Source organism: Taudactylus pleione, unplaced genomic scaffold, assembly GCF_031769625.1.
Source record: "Taudactylus pleione unplaced genomic scaffold, aTauple2 ptg000073l, whole genome shotgun sequence".
NCBI classification, from domain to species: domain Eukaryota; kingdom Metazoa; phylum Chordata; class Amphibia; order Anura; family Myobatrachidae; genus Taudactylus; species Taudactylus pleione.
Genome location: NW_028284475.1, coordinates 1635001 through 1653681, shown reverse-complemented (window position 1 = coordinate 1653681; position 18681 = coordinate 1635001). Strand labels below are relative to the sequence as shown.

Sequence of the window (18681 nt, the reverse complement as noted above, 5' to 3'; positions counted from 1 at the left end):
CGTATGTCCTAAACACAAATGTACAGCCTCTCTCCCTACACACACACACACGTATGTCCTAAACACACAAATGTACAGCCTCTCTCCCTACACACACACACACGTATGTCCTAAACACACAAATGTACAGCCTCTCTCCCTATACACGCATGTCCTAAACACACAAATGTACAGCCTCTCTCCCTACACACGCACACGTATGTCCTAAACACACAAATGTACAGCCTCTCTCCCTACACACGCACATGTATGTCCTAAACACACAAATGTACAGCCTCTCTCCCTACACACACACACGTATGTCCTAAACACACAAATGTACAGCCTCTCTCCCTACACACACACACACGTATGTCCTAAACACACAAATGTACAGCCTCTCTCCCTACACACGCATGTCCTAAACACACAAAGGTACAGCCTCTCTCCCTACACACGCATGTCCTAAACACACAAATGTACAGCCTCTCTCCCTACACACACGCACACGTATGTCCTAAACACACAAATGTACAGCCTCTCTCCCTACACACACACACACGTATGTCCTAAACACACAATGTGCAACCTCTCTCCCTACACACGCACACGTATGTCCTAAACACACAAATGTACAGCCTCTCTCCCTACACACGCATGTCCTAAACACACAAATGTACAGTCTCTCTCCCTACACACGCACACGTATGTCCTAAACACACAAATGTACAGCCTCTCTCCCTACACACACACACACGTATGTCCTAAACACACAATGTGCAACCTCTCTCCCTACACACCCACAGGTATGTCCTAAACACACAAATGTACAGCCTCTCTCCCTACACACGCATGTCCTAAACACACAAATGTACAGTCTCTCTCCCTACACACGCACACGTATGTCCTAAACACACAAATGTACAGCCTCTCTCCCTACACACGCACATGTATGTCCTAAACACACAAATGTACAGCCTCTCTCCCTACACACACATGTATGTCCTAAACACACAAATGTACAGCCTCTCTCCCTACACACGTATGTCCTAAACACACAAATGTACAGCCTCTCTCCCTACACACCCACACGTATGTCCTAAACACACAAATGTACAGCCTCTCTCCCTACACACGCACACGTATGTCCTAAACACACAAATGTACAGTCTCTCTCCCTACACACGCACACGTATGTCCTAAACACACAAATGTACAGCCTCTCTCCCTACACACCCACACGTATGTCCTAAACACACAAATGTACAGCCTCTTTCCCTACACACGCAGACGTATGTCCTAAACACACAAATGTACAGTCTCTCTCCCTACACACCCACACGTATGTCCTACACCCACACAGATCGTTTAATCACCACAACATTTACCTCAGAGACTGGCATCTGCAGCACACAGCCCGCAAAGAAACATTGTACACACACACAAGCCCTTCTAAGGGGCACTATGCCTCATTCAGCTCCCTGTCCAGGCCAGTGGTGCCCACGTGGCAGTGCCCGCATGTACAGAAAGGTAACGTGACACAGTTGTTGGATTATAAGCAGGCAGTGGTAGGGTCACATACTTACTGGGACAGATGAGCGCCTCCTTAGCGGTGATACTCTTGCTACACACGAAGCACATAGTTGTGCCAGACACCGTGATGGTGGTGAACAGGTGCCCGTTAGTGTACCGGGTGTCCTTATCCTTGCCATCCTTCTCTCTCTCCTTCATCTTCTCCTTCTCTTTATTCTGTATGGGGAGAAGACAGAAGAGGTCAGTAACGAATGCTCACCTTGTACCGCCAACCTGGCACAGATGGTCCCACCCATCCCGTACAACTAGACGGCACCGAAATCCACTACCGCCTGCTGCCCGCTCCTATTTCATCACACAACCTCCGCTATAGCATCGCAGTTGCCGCCACCACCACAGCAGAGAGGTCAGAATAGTGTCCTGTGGGGATTTACAGTTTCTGGGTGTCCCCGACCTTCCATTAACCCACCGGCCCGGCCGTGGCACGCTCATTCAGCCGCTTTGCCCTCCAGCTCATGGTCTGGAGCCTGCGGGGTGCAGGGTCCCCCCGGGCAGGGCCGTTTATGGAGGTGCTGCGGAATCCTGGCTGAGGCTGCATCGCTGGGTAAATGCTGCATTATACACCAGCAAGAGAGATTCCTGGAATATATCTGTATCCCGACTAGTTCTCTACACATAACCATGACAACCATCAACGGTGCCAGGAGCCTCCCTATATCTGATCATCGCTGCAGAGGAGACGGGAGAGGTGCCATTGTCAGTGACTTAATGAGCATCTAACACTCTTTAGCCTAGAGAGGGAAGGGCCGGGGTAATCGTAGAAAATTCACTGTTGCTGGGAATGCAAGAGTTAAGCGAACGCTTCGCCAGTGACGGGACAGCCGCTGCGCTCACCGTTTCAGCACGCCTGTATGCGCTGAACAAATAGGCTCCACCCACTTGCAGCATGAAACGACCAAGTTGAAAACTGCTCCACAGTGGAAGGTCTGTAGCTGACCCCCCCTATGGGTGCAATGCGATCGGCCAATGTGGCTGCAGCTGCACAATCAAGATTCAATTGCAGTGTGACGCGGTGCGTTGGAAAAGCATCTGCTAGGCGGAATATGGTTGGAGGCCCCACTGTACGGGTCATTGTCTCAGGTTCCTGAGCTTAGACACGGCCGACGTGGTAACATGGTGCGGGGATTAAACTGGCTCCTGTTGTAGGCCGAGGCCTGGGAGACATGGCAGTCACACGGATTTCCCCACAGGAGAACACAAGGTGATTTCACGCCTAATAAACCTGCGTTTGCTGAGATGAGACCCTCAGTAATCCCTGAAGACTCATAATACTCAGTTACAAGAACTTGTCACCATGTCCTTTGGAATTTCCCCCACCCCCAGCCAAACACTCGGTGGGGGGTGTTTGATAACACATTGGGAGGAAGGTGAATCACACACAGGCCATCCTTTGTTACGTTCCACATTCGTCATTAATATTTCTCTTAATTACGTATAAACGTTTTTCCGTTATGCTGCGAAAGTACATTGATCACTAGTTTTGATGGCTAAAAACATTTAAATAGTTTAGTAAATTTACTGACGGCATCAACCCTGGTGTATAAAACTAGGCCTGAAGCCTTTTTCTTTTTTTTTTTTTTTTTTAAAACATCTTTTTATTTTATCCAGAAAATTACATACATATAAGAAATGTTACTACGAATGTATATCTTGCATCATAAAAAAACATACAGATTTGAAAAAATACATTCATTTTGCAAAATATTGAATACCTGAATTTTGTCTTTTTTACTTTTCATGGTGAAAGGGGTAAGGTAGGGAGTCCAAAACATACCCCCCAAAAGAACAAATATATAAACCATATTTATAGTAGTGAGTGCTAATAGCTCGGGGTTAATAAAATAGATATAAAATAGAAATAAAAATTTAATTAAATATAAAATAAAGTTAAACAAACAAATATTTTGAAAATAAAATGAATCATCTTACAATAGTCAAAAACTTACGATGGTTAATGTATTCCGTCACCTATTCTTCAGTGAGTAAAATCCTACAATGTGATACATTATGCACCGATTTTAGCCATCAAGATATTCGTCTCAACAAAGACCAAGTGGTATTGTCAAAAACTTTCATAATACTATCAGATGTTATAGTAGGTACTAAGTCTAAGGTTCTTTCCCATTTTGCAATAAAGATCTTGACTCCCCTTTCAATATCAAACAGAGCAGTGCGTCTATCAAAATGTATTATATTCAGTAATTAAAATTTTAACATTTCTAAAGAAGGGACCCTGGGTCTGATCAGAGGCGCTCGCTCTGAACCAGGGCGTTTTTTTTTTGTTTTTTTATTAAACGCCTCCAGGCCACTCGCACAGCTTTTGCGAGCGGCCTGGCGATGGTCGCGATTATCGCGACCATCGGGCTTGCAACAAGACCTGTGGTAGGGTCTCGGCTCCCACAAGGGCGAGTGAACTTCCTGCTGTAATAGAGCAGGAAGTTCACTACTGTCACTGTCAGTAGGGCCGCCCACAAACGGGAGGCGTTCCTTTGTGAACGCCTCCGTTTGTCCAGCCACCCCCTCCCTCCCCGCCTACAAAACGGAGCGAGCTGTCGATCAACATCGACAGCCGCCCCGTTTTGTAGCGAGCCCCGGAGCCAGTGAAGTTCTCACTCGCTCCGGGGCTCGCGTACGCGCATTGTGCATGGCGCGCTTGCGCACTGGCCGACCATCGACCCGCTTGCGAGCGGGTGTGAATCAGGCCCTCTTTTCAATAGCCAATACTGTAAAATCAGTGTTTTTCCTAGAGTTATAATAGTCGCTAATAATGGTAACAATTTTCTTTTAATTAGCTTTGGGGCCCAAGAAGAAAAGTCCACTAATATAAATGCTTCCCAAGAGAAAAAAGCCATTTGCTTTTATTGTTTAATTGGATCGATCAAAGCAGATTGCCCGCTGTGAATTATTATGGGTGCTTCTGAGCCAAGTTAACTCACAGCTGCCATTTTATCGTAGCTCTCGATCCAGGTACACCATGAAAGCAAAAGACTTACGGACTAGTGTTACCCACCATGGTTGCCCACCGTCAGTAAATTTACTGAACTATATAACCGGATTAGTGAGAAGACTGTGACGCAGATGTTGTTTATCCGCCCTGTTATTCTGACCCCGTGTGACTTTATCTGTGGATTTCCCGAGAAGTGCTTCATTGCATCTTACAGAAGGACACGGTCTTGGCTGATACTAGGTGAAATACAGAACTGAAGGGTCACAAGTGAAGGGTTGGGTAACACTTGCAGAGTAAACATGGTTTCCGGGTGAAAGAGGAAGTGACTGAGTCTTGCACTTCCTGTTGCCAACAATGTCCGCAGATCAACCATGACTGTTCATGTTCTTATATAAGTGGTTACATTAGCATGTCTGCCTACATTTCACTACACAATCTGCAAAGGTCACTCGTTGTAGGAACAGTGGATGAATCTGATAGGTTGCTATGGGTTACAGCACAGTTTACAAAAATGAAAGCAAACATTTGACTGGTTGCTACAGGTTACAGGATCCTTTAGGCACCAGGTCTTATAAAGGTATCATCAAATTTTCTTTTGTTATGTATATTATTAGTATTTTGCGGTCATGTGATGAGATCTTAGCCAGTGGCTTTAGGGACAGGTGCAGCGTTCTCAGTTACATACGTATGTAAGCACCAGCCACAGCACGGCGTCTCCGCTCTGCTGGTCCTAAGCTACATTATAATAGCACCTACTTTGGGTCATATGTTTATGTATTTCAAAAATAAGCTGTAACTTACCCGGAGGCTCCCTAATATCCCCCAATATGCAGGGGTGCCCTGGCAGTGCGCTGTGGGTGCAGGCGTCCACAAGGGGGGGCATGACCACACCTCACAGGGGCATGCCGGGAGTCATTGGAGCCTGTCCTCGCCGCACGCCCCTGTTTTTCAGTGTCCCGGCCGAGCAAAGCGCCAGGAGGCAGAGCAGCTCACCCGGGGTTTACAGCCGGACCTGGCCATCGACCCTTCCGGCATGTGCCAGTTGGGCAGGCCGGCCCGCCCATCTGGTACTACAAGGATCAGCATACCCCCCCCAACTACTGATCCCATCCATGCCTCACAGAATGGTAGTTGCTGAGTACTATGTATTGGCCCATCACAGCTGCATGTAAGGGAGGGGCAGATACTCGTTATAACGCCAACAAACAGCCAAAATAAAAACAGAAATACTAAAATGAGGAAAACAAAAAGCAAATGTCTAACTATAGCATCCAAAGTCTTTTTTCTTTCTAATAATATAAACTGCGATTTGTTGCTATAACAAACAAGCAAAGGATGAAAAACCCTTTTCCACCATTTTTCTAAGGAAACCGATATCTTAGCGAGATTATATAGATGCCGACGACGATCTTATAACATAACAAGCAGGAAGCACAATTCTAGCGTCTGTATCTGCAGTCGTCCCCCAATAAGTCATATTTTGGCTTTACGCTCAGTGTTTGCGTTTTACGTTCTGCGACACCTCGGTGTTGCAGTAACTGAATGGAGCAATTCTCCCAAAGCATAGCCCCTCAGTCATCCCCCAATCCCCCACCCACACACAACAGCCAAAAGTCCCCAATTCCCCACACACGGGCGGCCTCCTGTCCTGTGATGAGAAGGGAAGGGGAAGAAGTGACATTATTATTAGCGCTGTGCTTTGTTAGGAAAGGCTGGCACTGACGGTAACAATCCCCTCTCACACATCCTGTGCTATGTCCTGCTGATTACACTAATGAGTTCTGAGAGTGCAGACACAGTCCAGGCCTCGCACCATCCCCATCTGAGGTCATTCCTCCTGATCTCCCCTCACTGTACATGTAATAGACCCCTGATCATTGTATCTTGCACTGATGGGCAACAGCATGACAGACCTCCCCACTGTCTCGCAGGGGAGCTCGGGGGCAATACTCAGAGTCTCACCGCTGCTCTGCATAGCATAGGTGAGAGCCTGGGGGCAGCCCGCCATCATGAGATATGGCCATGGCATACACTTATCTCTTGAAGAGGTCTATTTACCAATAATTGCAATACTGGCTTAAATAGTTTTGGGCAGTATTAACGTTAACACCAGCAAAGGCCCTGACAACATTGTTTTTTGGAAGTCCAAATAGACCGACTTCTTGTCCACCGCACGCTCCGACTCCTAGACAGCCATGTGCATTCTGCTGGCCCAGTTCCTCAGCGTCATCACCTGTGCCGCTGCATGCGAGAGTACACGGCTCAGTTCTCGCACATATAAAAGGGCTACATACATACTGTATCTCTAAGTCCTCCCCTGGTTTATATTCATTTTCTTTTGACTATAAATATATTTGTAATTTTTTACAAAAATGTTCCCCCCTATTTACTAAAAGTAACTCATAGGGACTGCGAGTTATAACCCCAACATTGTGGAGAAGTCCTCCTGGGTATCGGACACGCCTCCTGGGTATCGGACACCCCTCCTGGGTATCGGACACGCCTCCTGGGTATCGGACATGCCTCCTGGGTATCGGACACAGCACCCGCACACGGTGTCAGATTCCGGGACTGGCCGGAGGCTGCAGGAGAGGGATGAAGTCTACTCAAAATGTCTTCCCCTTTCTTAGCCAATGCTGTACAGATAGCCCAATGCTGAAGATGAGCTCTGGTGCCGGGCTTCCTAATCTAAGAAGTAGAGCCGGTCCTAGCCAATTTGGTGCCTTAGGCCACATTTTATAGAAATATATATAGATATATAGATATTCACATGCAAACGGACGGTGGGACTCTGATCACAATAAATGAAATGACGTCACACTGATGCTGTAATGCAAAGTTTCAGTGCTTTATTGCGCCTTTGTCAAGCAAAATGTTGCGCTGTATGAGCGGTAACATTACATGTAGGAGACGAGGCGGGAGTCAATGACAAACCCCCTGGTCTTCAGCAGTCACTAATGGCGGGCTTGTTTCTACTGTTATTCTTTGTTCACCTTTACAAAGGGGCGGCTGTGCCCCAAAACGTTGGAATTGTCACTGTGATTATGTGTATACAGGTGTTTGACTATAACAAGTCTCTCACTGCCGCTGCTTGTATTGTACACTATAGGAATATTCCCAGAGGGCTCCAGAGCCTTGTCACAGAGACGGGAGAGGGAATCGGTATGAAATACCGCCGGCCGCATATATTATATATATATATATATACACACACATAGAAATAAATATGTGTCTTGCAATTAGGTGCCTATGTATTAATAATCACGGCACTGCCATGGTTATTAAAGGTCCATACTGCGACGGATATACGCCCCCTATAGATACAGTTGTCTTATATATGTAATTACGGCATATCTTTATGTAATCCTGTTACAGGCCATGTCTTCACACTCGCTGTGATGAGGAAGATGTACAGGACACCCAGCAAAGTGCACATGAGAGTCGCAGCCCGACGCTGGGGCCAGTCACTCACCTTTGGGCAGTAGCTGTAGTAGAAGCCCCTGGCCATTATGAAGCCTTGTCTGGATGACCAACATGACGACCTTATAGTGGTGATGCCATGGAAGAAATACGGCGCAGGATTGCCGGCTAAGTTACAGCAATTGGATGTTGTGAAAGATTTGCTTTGGTCTGTAAGAAACATTATTCGGACTGCAATATGACAGTAATACAGAGGATTAGCCTTTAATGTATGCCGGTGGTGGCCACCATGACACACATTACTACAAAGTCAGCCGGTGGTGGCCACCATGACACAAATTACTACAAAGTCAGCCGGTGGTGGCCACCATTACACACATAACTACAAAGTCAGCCGATGGTGGCCACCATTACACACATTACTACAAAGTCAGCCGTGGTGGCCACCATTACACACATTGCAGCAAAGTCAGCCGGTGGTGGCCACCATTACACAAATTACTACTAAGTCAGCCGATGGTGGCCACCATTACACAAGTTACTGCAAAGTCAGCCGTGGTGGCCACCATGACAGAAATTACTGCAAAGTCAGCCGGTGGTGGCCACCATTACACACATAACTACAAAGTCAGCCAGTGGTGGCCACCATTACACACATTACTACAAAGTCAGCCAGTGGTGGCCACCATTACACACATTACTACAAAGTCAGCCGGTGGTGGCCACCATTACACAAGTTGGTGGTGGCCACCATTACACACATTACTACAAAGTCAGCCGTGGTGGCCACCATTACACACATTACAGCAAAGTCAGCCGGTGGTGGCCACCATTACACACATTACTACAAAGTCAGCCGTGGTGGCCACCATTACACACATTACTACAAAGTCAGCCGTGGTGGCCACCATTACACACATTACACAAAGTCAGCCGGTGGTGGCCACCATTACACACATTACTACAAAGTCAGCCGATGGTGGCCACCATTACACAAGTTACTGCAAAGTCAGCCGTGGTGGCCACCATGACAGAAATTACTGCAAAGTCAGCCGGTGGTGGCCACCATTACACACATTACTACAAAGTCAGCCGTGGTGGCCACCATTACACACATTACAGCAAAGTCAGCCGGTGTTGGCACCATTACACACATTACTACTAAGTCAGCCGTGGTGGCCACCATTACACACATTACTACAAAGTCAGCCGATGGTGGCCACCATTACACAAGTTACTGCAAAGTCAGCTGTGGTGGCCACCATTACACACATTACTACAAAGTCAGCCGATGGTGGCCACCATTACACAAGTTACTGCAAAGTCAGCCGTGGTGGCCACCATGACAGAAATTACTGCAAAGTCAGCCGGTGGTGGCCACCATTACACACATTACTACAAAGTCAGCCGTGGTAGCCACCATTACACACATTACTACAAAGTCAGCCGGTGGTGGCCACCATGACACAAATTACTGCAAAGTCAGCCGGTGGTGGCCACCATTCCACACATTACTACAAAGTCAGCCGGTGGTGGCCACCATTACACACATTACTACTAAGTCAGCCGATGGTGGCCACCATTACACAAGTTACTGCAAAGTCAGCCGTGGTGGCCACCATGACAGAAATTACTGCAAAGTCAGCCGGTGGTGGCCACCATTACACACATAACTACAAAGTCAGCCGGTGGTGGCCACCATTACACACATAACTACAAAGTCAGCCAGTGGTGGCCACCATTACACACATTACTACAAAGTCAGCCAGTGGTGGCCACCATTACACACATTACTACAAAGTCAGCCGGTGGTGGCCACCATTACACAAGTTGGTGGTGGCCACCATTACACACATTACTACAAAGTCAGCCGTGGTGGCCACCATTACACACATTACAGCAAAGTCAGCCGGTGGTGGCCACCATTACACACATTACTACAAAGTCAGCCGTGGTGGCCACCATTACACACATTACTACAAAGTCAGCCGTGGTGGCCACCATTACACACATTACACAAAGTCAGCCGGTGGTGGCCACCATTACACACATTACTACAAAGTCAGCCGATGGTGGCCACCATTACACAAGTTACTGCAAAGTCAGCCGTGGTGGCCACCATGACAGAAATTACTGCAAAGTCAGCCGGTGGTGGCCACCATTACACACATTACTACAAAGTCAGCCGTGGTGGCCACCATTACACACATTACAGCAAAGTCAGCCGGTGTTGGCACCATTACACACATTACTACTAAGTCAGCCGTGGTGGCCACCATTACACACATTACTACAAAGTCAGCCGATGGTGGCCACCATTACACAAGTTACTGCAAAGTCAGCTGTGGTGGCCACCATTACACACATTACTACAAAGTCAGCCGATGGTGGCCACCATTACACAAGTTACTGCAAAGTCAGCCGTGGTGGCCACCATGACAGAAATTACTGCAAAGTCAGCCGGTGGTGGCCACCATTACACACATTACTACAAAGTCAGCCGTGGTAGCCACCATTACACACATTACTACAAAGTCAGCCGGTGGTGGCCACCATGACACAAATTACTGCAAAGTCAGCCGGTGGTGGCCACCATTCCACACATTACTACAAAGTCAGCCGGTGGTGGCCACCATTCCACAAATTACTGCAAAGTCAGCCGGTGGTGGCCACCATGTCACAAATTACTGCAAAGTCAGCCGGTGGTGGCCACCATGACAGAAATTACTGCAAAGTCAGCCGGTGGTGGCCACCATTACACACATAACTACAAAGTCAGCCGGTGGTGGCCACCATTACACACATAACTACAAAGTCAGCCAGTGGTGGCCACCATTACACACATTACTACAAAGTCAGCCAGTGGTGGCCACCATTACACACATTACTACAAAGTCAGCCGGTGGTGGCCACCATTACACAAGTTGGTGGTGGCCACCATTACACACATTACTACAAAGTCAGCCGTGGTGGCCACCATTACACACATTACAGCAAAGTCAGCCGGTGGTGGCCACCATTACACACATTACTACAAAGTCAGCCGTGGTGGCCACCATTACACACATTACTACAAAGTCAGCCGTGGTGGCCACCATTACACACATTACACAAAGTCAGCCGGTGGTGGCCACCATTACACACATTACTACAAAGTCAGCCGATGGTGGCCACCATTACACAAGTTACTGCAAAGTCAGCCGTGGTGGCCACCATGACAGAAATTACTGCAAAGTCAGCCGGTGGTGGCCACCATTACACACATTACTACAAAGTCAGCCGTGGTGGCCACCATTACACACATTACAGCAAAGTCAGCCGGTGTTGGCACCATTACACACATTACTACTAAGTCAGCCGTGGTGGCCACCATTACACACATTACTACAAAGTCAGCCGATGGTGGCCACCATTACACAAGTTACTGCAAAGTCAGCTGTGGTGGCCACCATTACACACATTACTACAAAGTCAGCCGATGGTGGCCACCATTACACAAGTTACTGCAAAGTCAGCCGTGGTGGCCACCATGACAGAAATTACTGCAAAGTCAGCCGGTGGTGGCCACCATTACACACATTACTACAAAGTCAGCCGTGGTAGCCACCATTACACACATTACTACAAAGTCAGCCGGTGGTGGCCACCATGACACAAATTACTGCAAAGTCAGCCGGTGGTGGCCACCATTCCACACATTACTACAAAGTCAGCCGGTGGTGGCCACCATTACACACATTACTACTAAGTCAGCCGATGGTGGCCACCATTACACAAGTTACTGCAAAGTCAGCCGTGGTGGCCACCATGACAGAAATTACTGCAAAGTCAGCCGGTGGTGGCCACCATTACACACATAACTACAAAGTCAGCCGGTGGTGGCCACCATTACACACATAACTACAAAGTCAGCCAGTGGTGGCCACCATTACACACATTACTACAAAGTCAGCCAGTGGTGGCCACCATTACACACATTACTACAAAGTCAGCCGGTGGTGGCCACCATTACACAAGTTGGTGGTGGCCACCATTACACACATTACTACAAAGTCAGCCGTGGTGGCCACCATTACACACATTACAGCAAAGTCAGCCGGTGGTGGCCACCATTACACACATTACTACAAAGTCAGCCGTGGTGGCCACCATTACACACATTACTACAAAGTCAGCCGTGGTGGCCACCATTACACACATTACACAAAGTCAGCCGGTGGTGGCCACCATTACACACATTACTACAAAGTCAGCCGATGGTGGCCACCATTACACAAGTTACTGCAAAGTCAGCCGTGGTGGCCACCATGACAGAAATTACTGCAAAGTCAGCCGGTGGTGGCCACCATTACACACATTACTACAAAGTCAGCCGTGGTGGCCACCATTACACACATTACAGCAAAGTCAGCCGGTGTTGGCACCATTACACACATTACTACTAAGTCAGCCGTGGTGGCCACCATTACACACATTACTACAAAGTCAGCCGTGGTGGCCACCATTACACACATTACGCAAAGTCAGCTGTGGTGGCCACCATTACACACATTACTACAAAGTCAGCCGATGGTGGCCACCATTACACAAGTTACTGCAAAGTCAGCCGTGGTGGCCACCATGACAGAAATTACTGCAAAGTCAGCCGGTGGTGGCCACCATTACACACATTACTACAAAGTCAGCCGTGGTGGCCACCATTACACACATTACAGCAAAGTCAGCCGGTGTTGGCACCATTACACACATTACTACTAAGTCAGCCGTGGTGGCCACCATTACACACATTACTACAAAGTCAGCCGATGGTGGCCACCATTACACAAGTTACTGCAAAGTCAGCTGTGGTGGCCACCATTACACACATTACTACAAAGTCAGCCGATGGTGGCCACCATTACACAAGTTACTGCAAAGTCAGCCGTGGTGGCCACCATGACAGAAATTACTGCAAAGTCAGCCGGTGGTGGCCACCATTACACACATTACTACAAAGTCAGCCGTGGTAGCCACCATTACACACATTACTACAAAGTCAGCCGGTGGTGGCCACCATGACACAAATTACTGCAAAGTCAGCCGGTGGTGGCCACCATTCCACACATTACTACAAAGTCAGCCGGTGGTGGCCACCATTCCACAAATTACTGCAAAGTCAGCCGGTGGTGGCCACCATGTCACAAATTACTGCAAAGTCAGCCGGTGGTGGCCACCATGACAGAAATTACTGCAAAGTCAGCCGGTGGTGGCCACCATTACACACATAACTACAAAGTCAGCCGGTGGTGGCCACCATTACACACATAACTACAAAGTCAGCCAGTGGTGGCCACCATTACACACATTACTACAAAGTCAGCCAGTGGTGGCCACCATTACACACATTACTACAAAGTCAGCCGGTGGTGGCCACCATTACACAAGTTGGTGGTGGCCACCATTACACACATTACTACAAAGTCAGCCGTGGTGGCCACCATTACACACATTACAGCAAAGTCAGCCGGTGGTGGCCACCATTACACACATTACTACAAAGTCAGCCGTGGTGGCCACCATTACACACATTACTACAAAGTCAGCCGTGGTGGCCACCATTACACACATTACACAAAGTCAGCCGGTGGTGGCCACCATTACACACATTACTACAAAGTCAGCCGATGGTGGCCACCATTACACAAGTTACTGCAAAGTCAGCCGTGGTGGCCACCATGACAGAAATTACTGCAAAGTCAGCCGGTGGTGGCCACCATTACACACATTACTACAAAGTCAGCCGTGGTGGCCACCATTACACACATTACAGCAAAGTCAGCCGGTGTTGGCACCATTACACACATTACTACTAAGTCAGCCGTGGTGGCCACCATTACACACATTACTACAAAGTCAGCCGATGGTGGCCACCATTACACAAGTTACTGCAAAGTCAGCTGTGGTGGCCACCATTACACACATTACTACAAAGTCAGCCGATGGTGGCCACCATTACACAAGTTACTGCAAAGTCAGCCGTGGTGGCCACCATGACAGAAATTACTGCAAAGTCAGCCGGTGGTGGCCACCATTACACACATTACTACAAAGTCAGCCGTGGTAGCCACCATTACACACATTAGTACAAAGTCAGCCGGTGGTGGCCACCATGACACAAATTACTGCAAAGTCAGCCGGTGGTGGCCACCATTCCACACATTACTACAAAGTCAGCCGGTGGTGGCCACCATTCCACAAATTACTGCAAAGTCAGCCGGTGGTGGCCACCATGTCACAAATTACTGCAAAGTCAGCCGGTGGTGGCCACCATGACACAAATTACTGCAAAGTCAGCCGGTGGTGGCCACCATGTCACAAATTACTGCAAAGTCAGCCGGTGGTGGCCACCATGACACAAATTACTGCAAAGTTAATCATTTTAATTGAAACTAAACAATACACATTTTGAATACTGATAAGATAGGAAGAACTGGGTATAATCAATGTTTTCACTTTAGGTGTTTGCCTCCTGCCCCGACAGCCCACGGCACTGACTGACCCCCATTTGTCAACCATCTGTCTGCCCCTCTCTTTAGATTGTAAGCTCCCATGAGCAGGGCCCCCTTTCCTCCTGTTGCCCCTTGATTCCACTTCTTCCTCCTTCAGTGGCTCTGGACCTGGTAGCTGTGCCCACGCTAATGGGCACAGGTTTCAACTTGCACCGAATATACCCATTTCACCCCGTGACTCATCCAGGATATCAGTTGCTGCGCTGAGAGTTGTAGTGTGTTTATTTACTGTATTGTACGGCGCTGTGGACCACATTAAGGTAAATAATAAGGGTGAATGCGCCTGATTTTGAGGTAAATAAAGGTAGAAATCCATCCGCTACTAGGCTGATATTGTGGGCCCCCTATAGATCGGCTGCACCTTTTGGAGTGGATGAGGACCATCACTCCGGGCGAACCGCTACTCTCGCTGTAAGGTTCCGCTTATCCTCAAATGCGCACAAGTCACAGCAGAGCGTGGAAAGCCAGGTGTGACGGCGCAAAAAGGGGCCGAGTGCGCTGAATTCATTGGTAGCAATGGTCGGATAACCTGTAAGTGTAACTGGGGCCAGAGGTTTATAGTGGGAGCTGTAGCGTATACAAAGTGCCCTCAGGACAGGGGCGAGACGTGGGTAGGAAAGCAACGTAAGGAAATGTACATTGCAGAATTTGATTTAATAAGGCGGTGACCCATAGGAACAGTTACTCATTACATAGCGATCACTTTGCACCTAGAATGGTACTCGGGATAAACATACAGGTGCACAGAAGTCAAAATCCCATTTTACATACCAGGAAATCCTGGACAAACGACTGTATACATATATGCAAAGTAAAATACAGAGAAGCAGAAGCCCAGGGGACACTTTGTATCAATAACCCCCCCCCCACACACACACACACACACCTTTTATTCTTAGACTAGACTAGAGGATGCTATTTTGTGTCGCAAACAAACTGCATATTCCAGTCTCACGATCACTATCTGCAATGGTTGCAAACAAAATGGCAGACAGGGACCTCGCACCATTCCTGGTACAGTAATTACCATTAGTCCGTTGGTCCTCAAAACCCCTCTGGCTTTAGTAAGCATCCCCCAGGCCGTCCAGCTTGCTGCAGGTTTCCGGTGGCAGCAGGTTTAGGTGTGGCTGCATCAGGCAGTAAGTTAGGTTGTGGCGGGGAGGTGTAATCACAGCTGGCGTTTAGGGAATTGTGCACCTCTCCTATCTCCGGGGACAGCTGGAGGAGACCAGGAGGGATTTACTCACATCCGCAGCACAGTACCAGGAGCTGGCATGTACCTTATATACATCTGTATCCAGGGCAGATTCAATTCAGATCATGTATTATATATACACATATATGAAAGAGGTCTGCAAAATGACATAATAAGGATTAATATTCCTATTCCACGTCTGCCAGCTAAATCTTGTTCTTCCTCTCACATCTAACCAGATTAGTTGCATTTCTGGTCTCCGAGCAATCAAATCACTAGGAACTGTTGCCACCATTTTGTCAGGTAATACCAGCATTTCCTGAGGATGCAAACTATTCCTTTCCTAGAAACTCGGGACATCGCACTGTGCCTCGTGCTTCAAAATGGCTGCCTGTATCTGGTCCACGCGCCACGTTCAGTGTGTCGCTCTAGCTTATCTCCACTTCCGGTCACACTGATAAAAGGTGCGATTTCTAACCCGTACGTCACCATATCATTTCCCTAAGACATACGTCATTGTAACGTTAATGCCTGCATGGCTCATAAAGACATAGGTGGGTGTTTGCACCACCAGGCAGCTTTATTCTATCAAACCCTCCTGCAAGATTTACTAAATCTATTGCGTTATTATTATTACGTCTTTCTGCCGTTTTCCTCTACACAAGCGGTTTATTCCCTACACAGGATATGACATATTTTATAACATATGTTCTTTTAAGGGGTGACTGATTTCCATCCTCCTGAAAGCAGACACCAGTATAATAGTGTAGAGTGTGCAAATTATCATGGAAAATTGCATTATACTTCCTTGGAAGGCTGGAGAAACTTGTCTCAGACTTCAGAGCAGACCCCTGATGCTCTGTGGAGCAGAAAATGTATTTATAAGAATAAGTAATGTTTGAGTCGTGTCTGAATTTGGTCATTAGTCATACTGAGAATTGAAACACCAAGCTCATAGAATGAATAATCTTTATACTACAACATCTCCCTGATAGTCACGGGCCGGCCCCATGCACAAAGTCTACTTGTTGCATAACCGACAATTATAACTCATTTTAGGAACAGTCCCATCTTTTAAAGATTTATTATCCCTACTAATATCCCTATTTTTTGTCTTAAATTGCATAAAACAATATTCCTCTTTTCTGTATTAGACGCAAGCCTTGCCGTCTCGGTGAGCAGCGTAGAAAATGAATAGACAGGAAGGAAAGGGCTGGGAGCACGGTTTATACGATTATATACTTTCCGTCCATACACATATAATCACACAGACACAGTGACATGTGTTTATTGTAAAGGCTTTCATCTGAGACGGCCAAACAGACTCTGGGCTCCAAGCTTCTTGCCGCGGACTCTAGGGGCCTATTCATCATCTCCTAATTTGTCACCTGCAATTGTAGAAATGAAGTTATTGGGCCACTCATCAGAAGGGTAAAGCAGATATCTCCTGCTGACCGGAATGGCCTGCTGTCCCCGTACACTAGTATGGGGGGCAGAATTCATCCAGCTCCGAAAATATTATATTTTTGGAGCTTGACTGCGGGAGCATTGGGTATCTTCAGATGGCGAGTGCTCCCACTACCGTTCCTACCCTATGGGAAAGAGTCCTGTGTCGTGAAAGGCATCCTTTCAGATCCATCCACCGGACGTCGGGGCTCTTGTGCGCATGCCTGACCTGTAGGCACTTGTCTCACTACTCCGAAAGCAGCGGTGAAAAGCTCGGGGAGACGGGTGATTTTCGGAACAGCTGTCCCATGCGCCGGAACAATGATGAATTGCTCCGGCGCTCGCGTCGAGTTGGAACGTTAATTACCGGGGTCCTAGGTCATTTTAGCTACGTCACCCTAAAGTGTAATGGCTGCCTGCACAGGCTGGTAGAGGCCAATTTGTGGGCTACACATTCAGGCTCTGAATCAATTAGAATCCATCCATGAGGCACAGTTACTACAGAGGTGACAGGACAGAAATTGGTCCCCCCATAAAATGTCTTCCTCCGCAATGCATAGGTGACCGTTATAACTTGTGACGGCCACGAAAAGTGCGGGCGATTCATCAACCAAAACATTACCTGAAAGAGTCAGCAATCAGATGTAGGTTTATCAGTATTACACCTACACAGAGGCTGATAGTGACATGTACAGGCTCAGCGTCAACTCACAGCACCCATGCTAAGCTAATTGCATGGTACAAATAAGATTTAATACAGACTTGATTCAGTATTTTACTTTAGAACAATAAAGTCAGTGTATTACAGGTGATAATTCCCCTGTGATAATAGGACTACAATACAAGTTTGTAACAGGAATCTGAAATTACTCAGATATAAATATTATCCTCTAGGTGAGGTCTTATGAGAGCTATATAAAGTGATCTCACCACCTCTCTATGGGGTTCATTCATATCTGCCAACTTTATGAGGGCAGTGAGGGGGGCGTGGCGTGACATAGGGGGCAATATGATGGGCATGGTGTAACATATGAGGCAGTGCCCCCCCTTTTATACAATGCAGATTACCAGCATTGTACTGCACGGGGCATTGATACGATTACTCGATTCAGCGTGTATAGCGTCATCTAGGCGGCCGGGGACGGGTAGCTGACGGATCCGAGAGACTTGCCGGAAGCACCACCTGGGTTTCAGGAGCCTCACGGCAGTTGCGGCACACTAGCCATATACGGGTTAATTTAATCAATGGTGATAGCCCTATCACCCAGAAAATGGCTTCTTGTTTGGCAAGTAAGCGCAGGCAATGGCAGAATTATCATAGCGCCAACCTCGGCCTTGGCATGGGAAAGCCTATGTACACGTACTGTGGGGGTATTACTGAATCGCCACCTACTGTACTGCCCCCTCTCCTCCCTCATCAGATCGCCTCTCTGGTCAAAAATGGGCGAAGGTGTCAGATGGGCACAAATGTGCATGAAGGCCTCTGTGTGCGGCCTGTTCTGGAAATGCGCGGAACCAAGTTGCATATTTGAAGCTATGTAAACGGACTGTAG

At 47.6% G+C, this 18681-nt stretch overlaps 1 protein-coding gene across 3 annotated transcripts in view; it reads right to left on the bottom strand.

The window, feature by feature from the left end:
* Positions 1 to 18681, bottom strand: part of ARHGEF2 (Rho/Rac guanine nucleotide exchange factor 2) — a 174993-nt gene that overhangs the window by 29793 nt on the left and 126519 nt on the right. For all 3 annotated transcript variants that reach the window (XM_088467547.1, XM_088467548.1, XM_088467549.1), the window contains one exon: positions 1566 to 1728. In XM_088467547.1, coding sequence (XP_088323673.1) covers positions 1566 to 1728 — 163 coding nt within the window. The remainder of the gene's footprint in view (positions 1 to 1565; positions 1729 to 18681) is intronic.